Raw genomic sequence first — 7,851 nt, 5'->3', positions numbered from 1 at the left:
TGTGGCCAAATAGTAAAACTACACCCTAAAGCATTTTTCACATACAAATACATTAGTTTTACACAAAAAATTAACTCCTTACCTCCCACACTCCCCAATTATAATTTGTTTGTAATAAAACAAAAGAAAATTACAAGTAAAAAAAATACATAAATAGTTACCTTAGGGACTGAACTTTTTAAATATTTATGTCAAGAGGGTATAACACTGTTACTTTATAAACTATGGGCTTGTAATTAGGGATGGACGCAAAACTGAAAAAAATGCACCTTTATTTCCAAATAAAATATTGGCGCCAAACATTGTGATAGGGACATAATTTAAAAGGTTTTATAACCGGGACAAATAGGCAAATAAATTTCATGGGTTTTAATTACAGTAGCATGCATTATTTAAAAACTATAAAGGCCGAAAACTGAAAAATAATACATTTTTTCCCACATTGTTTCCAATTTTTCCATTAAAACACATTTAGAATAAAATAATTCTTGGCATAATGTCCCACCTAAAGAAAGCCTAATTGGTGGCGAAAAAAACAAGATATAGTTCATTTCATTGAGATAAGTAATGATAAAGTTATAGACGAATGAATGGAAGAAGCGCTGAAAGGTGAAAATTGCTCTGGTGGTCAAGGGGTAAAACCCCTCAGTTGGGCAGTGGTTAAAAGTCAAAATAAACATAAACACGTCATACTTACATCCTGTGTAGTGTACGCATCAATTTCTTTCTCCTCTCCTCATCCTTTTTTTGTAAAAAAATGCATTTTTTACACCCATTGGAAAGCATTGGATGCAAATTGCATGCAATTCACATACAGAGGCCCATATGCAATTCACTTTTTCACCAAGTTTTCTCCTAGGTGATATTTTCACAACTTGTAAATAAAATAAATTCTACACCCCCAGTAAGCAAACAAATAATCAAAATAATTTTGACAGTTCCTTTTCACCTACTTTTTGGTCCTTTTTCCGTTGCAAAGTGCTAAAAAGTTAAAGTTAAACTGAAGATGAAAAATTATCTCCTGGGAGAAAAATGAATTGCATATGGCCCAGTATGCAGGAAGAGATCCAACATGTTGGCTCATATGCAATTCACTTCTTCTCCTTCGTTTTCTCCAAGTTGATATTTTCACACCTTGGCCCATATGCAATTCACTTTTTCTCCTGAGTTTTCTCCTAGGTGATATTTTAAAATTTGTCAATAAAATGCCTTTTAAGCCACCAGAAAGCAAGAAAATACATAAAATAATTTTGATAGTACTTTTTCACCTACTTTTTGGTACTTTTTTAGTTGAAAAGTGCTGGAAAGCTATTTGAAATTGAAGATTAAAAATGATCTCCTAGGAGAAAACTCAGGTGAAAAAGAGAATTGCATATGGGCCCTTGTCTTAAAATTGCTTTTAAACCACCAGCATGCAAGAAAATACTCAAAATAACTTTGATAGTACTTTTTCTCCAAGTTTTAGGTACTTTTTCAGTTGTAAAATGCATAAAAGTTAGTTTAAAAGATAAAATGAAAATTAACTCCTAGGAGATAATTCAGGAATAAAAGTGAATTGCATATGGGCCCTTGAGAATAAAATGCCTTTTAAACGCACAGCAAATAAGAAAATGCTCAAAATAATTTTTGATAGTACTTTTTCTACTACTTTTGGTATTTTTTTTTAATTACTGTATGCTGGCAAGTTGTTTTAAGGAGAAGATTAAACATTATCACCTAGGAGAAAACTCAAGAGAAAAGGGGAATTGCATATGGCCCGTTGTGTGTTTTTAAAATGATCACAGAGAGCTGTGATTCGCAATGTGGCCTATAGACTTGCATTGCAAGGTGCAATTTTGTGTGTGTTTTCCACTATGCGGCAAAATGCACACAATTTGCGTGCTCCCAGTCTAATTCCCAAAGAACTAAATAGACAGTATAGGAAATAATAAACCTTGGCAGCTGGTAATAAGAAAGTTTCTTGAAAAACATACATTACAATGCAACTTCATTTTAGGACAACTATAGCAAAAGCAGCCCCCTTTATTTAATATTGAATTTTGTTATTACTTTTTGCTCTCTGTTGTAATGGAAAATGATGCAGCCGGTAAGGGACAGTTCATCGGTTACAGAGCAGACATGGCTAAGTAATTCCAACTTACTGTACATGCACATTTAATACAATCTAGCAGCTTGTAATTGGACCAATCAGATTTTTCAGGAAGTGCATCCGATTGGTCCAGTTCCAAGGTGCATACCATTTTCATAAAATCACATTACAAGGAGCCTATAAATACTCTAAACATTGGATTCTGGAAGGACAAGAATCCCAGAAATAGCTGCACATCATTTACTTTACCTTTTCTGCATCTCTAGAAACAGAAAAGTAACAGTAATGTTTACTAATGAGCCAAAAAAAAAAATCTCTCCTACTATGCAAACCTCCAATGACCCAAGGAGGTAACGAAAGGGATTCTTTAGTAAAAAAAAAAAAGCCCCTGGGCTTCTACTGTGCCCGGGGCAGCTAGGCTGTTGCCGCCAGTTGACGGCTACTGTGCACACATGGGCCCGAGCCACGCGCACCCTGGTCGTGCTCCCATGGCCAAGAGCATTCTGCACATGCGCAGTACACATAATTCACTACGGCGCCGGGAGCACAACCAAGGTGTGCGCAGCTCAGAGTCGCTGACTGGAAAGCTTTGCAGGGGTCATCGACGATGCCCAGAGGGGATCAGACAGACTTCATGAGCACAGTAGGAGTTCAGGTAGTTGGAAGAAACCCCAGGTATATTTAAAATCCTTTTTTTTTTTCTTTTTTACTTTAGAATCCCTTTAAATGTATCTAATCACAGTTTCCTCTTGATGATTCTTAATTACCCAACTACAAGTTAATAGATTAGGAGCAAAGGGCTTTGAGAATTTGCATAATAAAATGATTTTGTAGCATTACTAGTCATCACAAATGATGACATTTACCAAAGAAATTTTTAACTGGTGTTAAAAATTATTTTATTGTTATAACGCATTTATATAAAGGCAAATCAATCATTTGCCATGCTTAACAGAGTACCTGAAATAATTATTATTATTATTGATTTATAAAGCACCAACATATTCCATGGCGCTGTACAAAGTAAGACACAAACATGGGGTACATGTTATGGTATGGGATGCCCCAATATATGAAACATTAAGTTGGTACAAAATACAGATCAGTACAAAGTACAGGGTTGGTAATTACAGCAACAAAATTAATATGAATAAATGTGTAACAAATTCCAAGACACAAAACGATGAGAGAGCCCTGACCTTGTGTGCTTACAATCTAAAGGAGACAATGCACATCACTGGCTGTTCCTCTGCAGGGCTAACAATCCAATAGCTCTATAGCATTCTAAAGTCAAACATTGGGGGAAGTATAGGGATCTACCTGTATAGTTTTGGGTTCTGGAGCACCCAGAGGAAACCCAATCAATCAAGGGGATCACATACAAACTCCATGCAGATAACAGCCTGCTGTGATTTGAATCTGCCACTCTAGTATTTAGTGAATACCATCAACTATTCAAGTACTGTTACCACTTAATGTGTCTCTAAAGTAGATCTTTTTTAAGGGATCATTTCATAATAAAAAAAATGTTAATATTTGGCTTAAAGACAAATGCACTTGAAATTTTACCCTTAATATAATTATTTTACATAATAAACATACATAATGAATAATGCAATGAACTAATATTTACATACTATAGCAATATAAAATAGTATACTTATCTATGACGTGTCTTAAATTAACATAGTAATCCACCCTATTACTCTTATTTTGTCAAATTCATTAGCTTCTATGTGTAATGTTTCACAGATTTATTGAATGAACATTAAGATTCAAATGTGGGACCCACAAAATGACCTGGCAGAAAAAACAAATCCATGTGTAGGTAATACTGTCTCACGAACAAGCTGATGCAAGCTCCTGGCAGTGAAGGGGTTACTGGAGAGCACAGCATAAATATCCAAAGCCCTTCTAATATGACACCTTATCCTATGTCATCCTTCCCAATTGTTATAAAAGGATAATTCAGCCTTTAGCTGATGACAACGTGCCAGTCTGTGTGAGCATGTGCAACCGATACAGACAAGGAGTTATCATGCATCACTAATGAGGAAATCTCAGCCAAAGAAGTTGCTAGCAATTTTTCTACAGCCCCTCAGAGCTACTGAAGATTCAACAGCTATGTTTTGTCCTCTGAGCCTGGAAATGGTCACAACTCACATCCAATGAACAATCTAAAAAACTTCCAAGGACATTTATTTCTAAGATGCCATAATCACAAAGGTCAGTTATTTGGATGCAGTTCTGGATCCGAAGTCACACTGAGATGAACATTGTGGGAAATCTCCAATTGATGAAACCTGGAAACGTTTTCTTTTTATATACAGTCCTGTTGTCTGTTCTAGGTAAGTCACTGCTGTCACCAGCATCTACAGAGTATGGCTTAATATATTTCTCAAGTAAGTTATTACTAGTTTTGAGTGATGCTGATGTTTGTTGATTTGTAAAGTTTGTGGTGTAAGGGCATTTTGCTGTGTGTGGATGAAAACAGTTAAAAGTGAAAAAGTACAAGCTGTGCATTATATATTGCTGTCAATACTGTATGACATCATGCAGATGAAGTTTTACTTTGCTGTTTCAGGTTGTCTCTCTTCATCTTCTGGTGTAAAATCAAGGACATCCATGTAAGTTTAGATTTATGCTTGAGCAAATCACTTTTTTCGGGGTACCTCATTTTAATGAATATAGATTTTAATAGTGTGCTATAAATAGCCTTGATTACAGCCATACAATAAACATGGCTTATTAAAATTGCAATAACCCAAAGCACATATGGAAGTGATAAGAGAGGACTCCCTTCATCCAGTGTTATCTTTCAGGCTTAGTTTCCCTTGGGGCAGTGGATGACCCAGTTGTGTGCAACCAATACAGTTTATCTGCACAGGAGATCTATGGTGCATCTGAGAGCAATCAAAATAAAGGGGTCTGCCTGCCCTGAAGTCACTTTTTAATTACTATTATTATTATTATTATAGATTATAAATATATGGCTTTTGGTATTTATGTAAATCCTTTTTACATAGATCACTCAGTGCTGCCAAAATATGTATTACATACGTTTATTACCCTTATACTGTTTAAATTTGTAGTCACATACAATGCATAGTGGAGGTGATTTGTTATGACAGGTGCAAAGAAAACTAGAAAAAGAGTGGGACAGTTACCCAAAGCAACCGATAAGTTCCAGCAGCTGTTATATAACTATATAATAGTAAATAGTTGCACTGGGCATTTACTTCTGACTTAAGGTGGCCACTAATGGTACTATTCAGTGAATGATCTTTATGAACGATTATTTTTATGAACGATCGGAAATGATTCTTTGAAACCACTAATGGACGAAAATCTCCTAACTAATTCGATCAGATTAATTAAACCAATCTGATTTTTGGATCAATCCCATCAATCTGATTGGATTGGTTTGGTGATTTTTGTCCCAAGCCATAATTTCCAATTGTTAATATGAATAATCATTCGTAAACGATCATTTCGGCAAATTGTATCATCAGTGGCCACCAGTCCTGATAAATCACCTCCAATGTGCATTTTGTATAATTGTTTGTGCATTATAAGTAGACTGTATTACTGTTTATATTTTATATACGGTACTTTATGCTTTACAGGTATTAAAAAAATATTCTTGTTTTAGTCCTGTATATAAATACAAAGTTGACTTGTTTCTGTTTAGAACAACAGGAATGCAAAAGAAAAAAATAAGCATGCTTAGCAACTCTGGTAAAGTTTACTTTGAAATAGGTAGAAAGTAATTTTGTCTGAAGCAAAAATGCAGGTAGCTTTCCAAAGGCAGGCAGTTCATTCTCAGATGCACAGTTCTGTGAAGCTCTCGTCAATTGTGTAAGATGAGCTCAGTCACATACAAGTTACCTTTTAAATGTTAACCCAAGAAAGGCCTCTTTGATAGGTGATGGAAATCAGAAAAAAAAACCTCTCTCCCCTAGGAATAGTGTATTCAGGTTGCTCCTGGACCTTTGAAAATACAAGATGCTTTTTGTTTTCTTCCAGAAACGGGTTTAATGCAATTCGCCAGAAAAGAGATCTCTTAACAGCAGAGGTAGGTTATACCTTCGAAAGAAAAACCTGCCTCTGAAATGAGTCTTGCTTTGACAATGGGATCTTTGTCACATGAGAGAAAATGGTAAAAGCGCGAGTAGGATCAATCCCCCTTGTGATACCTACTTTCCTGTGATTCTTTAGCTTCTGCCTGTCTCACTTATCAGGTTTGCCTGAACTCATCTCATTCTCACACAGAACCTTCCTCATCAGACTGAGAGATCAATATTGTTACGTTCCTGATGGTGACATTCCACCCTATTCAACTTTGCACTGTAATGACAAATATGCAGAGAACAAGGCAGTTGCTAAAAATTACTACACCTGACAGATTGATAGTAAATTACCGTAAATGATATGTAATTTTTTTTTTTTACTACATTTTATTGATCCTTTATATATTGGCCCATTTGCAATTAACTTTTTCTCCTGTGTTTTCTCCTAGGTGATATTTTCACATCTTGTCAATAAAATGACTTTTAAACCACCAGCAAGCAAGAAAATACTCACAATTATTTTGATAATATTTATCTCCTAGGAGAAAACTCAGGAGAAAAAGTTAATTTCATATGGGCCACTGAGTATAAAGATTTACTAATGAATCTTAAATTAAAAAAAGAAATAATTTCATATGACGTTAGGCTTGTCGGTATTTAGAATGGGCAAGAGTAAATATTTTTGGCTTTTATTTATTTTTTTATTTTTGAATTTAATTAAAAATTAGATTTAGGCTGGTTTCACACCAGGACGTTGCGTTTTAGGGGACGTTATGGTCGCATAACGTGCCCCTAATGCAACGCCTGGTGCTCTCTGATGTGGACGTCAGAGTGAGCTGCGTTGTGCAGCTCACTTTGGCGTCCGTGATGCCGTGATGTGCACTCTTGGACGCATGTGGCATCACGTGGTCCCGCCCGGCCAATCGCCGCACACAGCGGCCGCTCCAGGAAGTAAACACTGCACGTCACTGAGTGCAGTGAATATTAGTTAGCCATGTGCCTGGCCGCTCTCCGTTCCTCCCCAATATTACTGCGCATGTGCAAGCAGTACGTTCTGGTATGGCGCAGTGTTACTGAGTAACGCAACGTGGGCACTGTGAACAGCCCATTGATTTTTCATTGCTGTGGAGTGGGGTGCGTTACAGGCTGCTCTAACGTGCGCCTGTAACGTCCCACTGTGAAACCAGCCTAAAATTACTATAATGTGTTATAATACATTATAATGTGATATAATACATAATTATCATCACTATATTACAATACATGAAATATTAGTCCAGGCGAAATATGATAATTAATGCTCTAATCCTGAATCCATATGGGCCTTATTTATAAGAAAGTAAATTATGTCCTAATGATTCTCTAACAAACAATCTGGCTCTTTCATTATTTCAGATCTGTACAGCACTTAAAATGAAAACAACAGTCAGTGTTGCCCAATTTGTTATTTGGTGGTTATGGGTGCGTAATTATGCCATTTGGGGATATAGCTTCCTAAATGGGGGTAATGTTGCCTAATTATGTTATTTGCAGATCATGTTGCCTTATTATATTATCTGGGGATAATGCTGCTTAGCTTATATTATTATATAAGGCAGGCATGGGAAAACTCGGCCCTCCAGCTGTTACTGAACTACAGGTCCCACAATGCATTTGCCTTTATGAGTCATAACTGTGGCTGTCAGACTCCTA

The 7,851-nt window shown here is 36.1% G+C and overlaps 1 protein-coding gene across 3 annotated transcripts in view; it reads left to right on the top strand.

Moving 5' to 3' along the window:
- Positions 1-4,177: 4,177 nt before the first annotated feature.
- The window catches only part of OTOGL (otogelin like), a 197,941-nt gene continuing 194,267 nt past the window's right edge, over positions 4,178-7,851 (top strand). For all 3 annotated transcript variants that reach the window (XM_068276877.1, XM_068276876.1, XM_068276878.1), the window contains exons 1-3: positions 4,178-4,437; positions 4,674-4,716; positions 6,116-6,164. In XM_068276877.1, coding sequence (XP_068132978.1) covers positions 4,329-4,437; positions 4,674-4,716; positions 6,116-6,164 — 201 coding nt within the window. In that variant the 5' untranslated portion in view covers positions 4,178-4,328. The remainder of the gene's footprint in view (positions 4,438-4,673; positions 4,717-6,115; positions 6,165-7,851) is intronic.

This window comes from Hyperolius riggenbachi, chromosome 3 (assembly GCF_040937935.1).
Source record: "Hyperolius riggenbachi isolate aHypRig1 chromosome 3, aHypRig1.pri, whole genome shotgun sequence".
NCBI classification, from domain to species: Eukaryota; Metazoa; Chordata; class Amphibia; order Anura; family Hyperoliidae; genus Hyperolius; species Hyperolius riggenbachi.
This window is presented reverse-complemented; position numbering and strand designations above follow the sequence as displayed.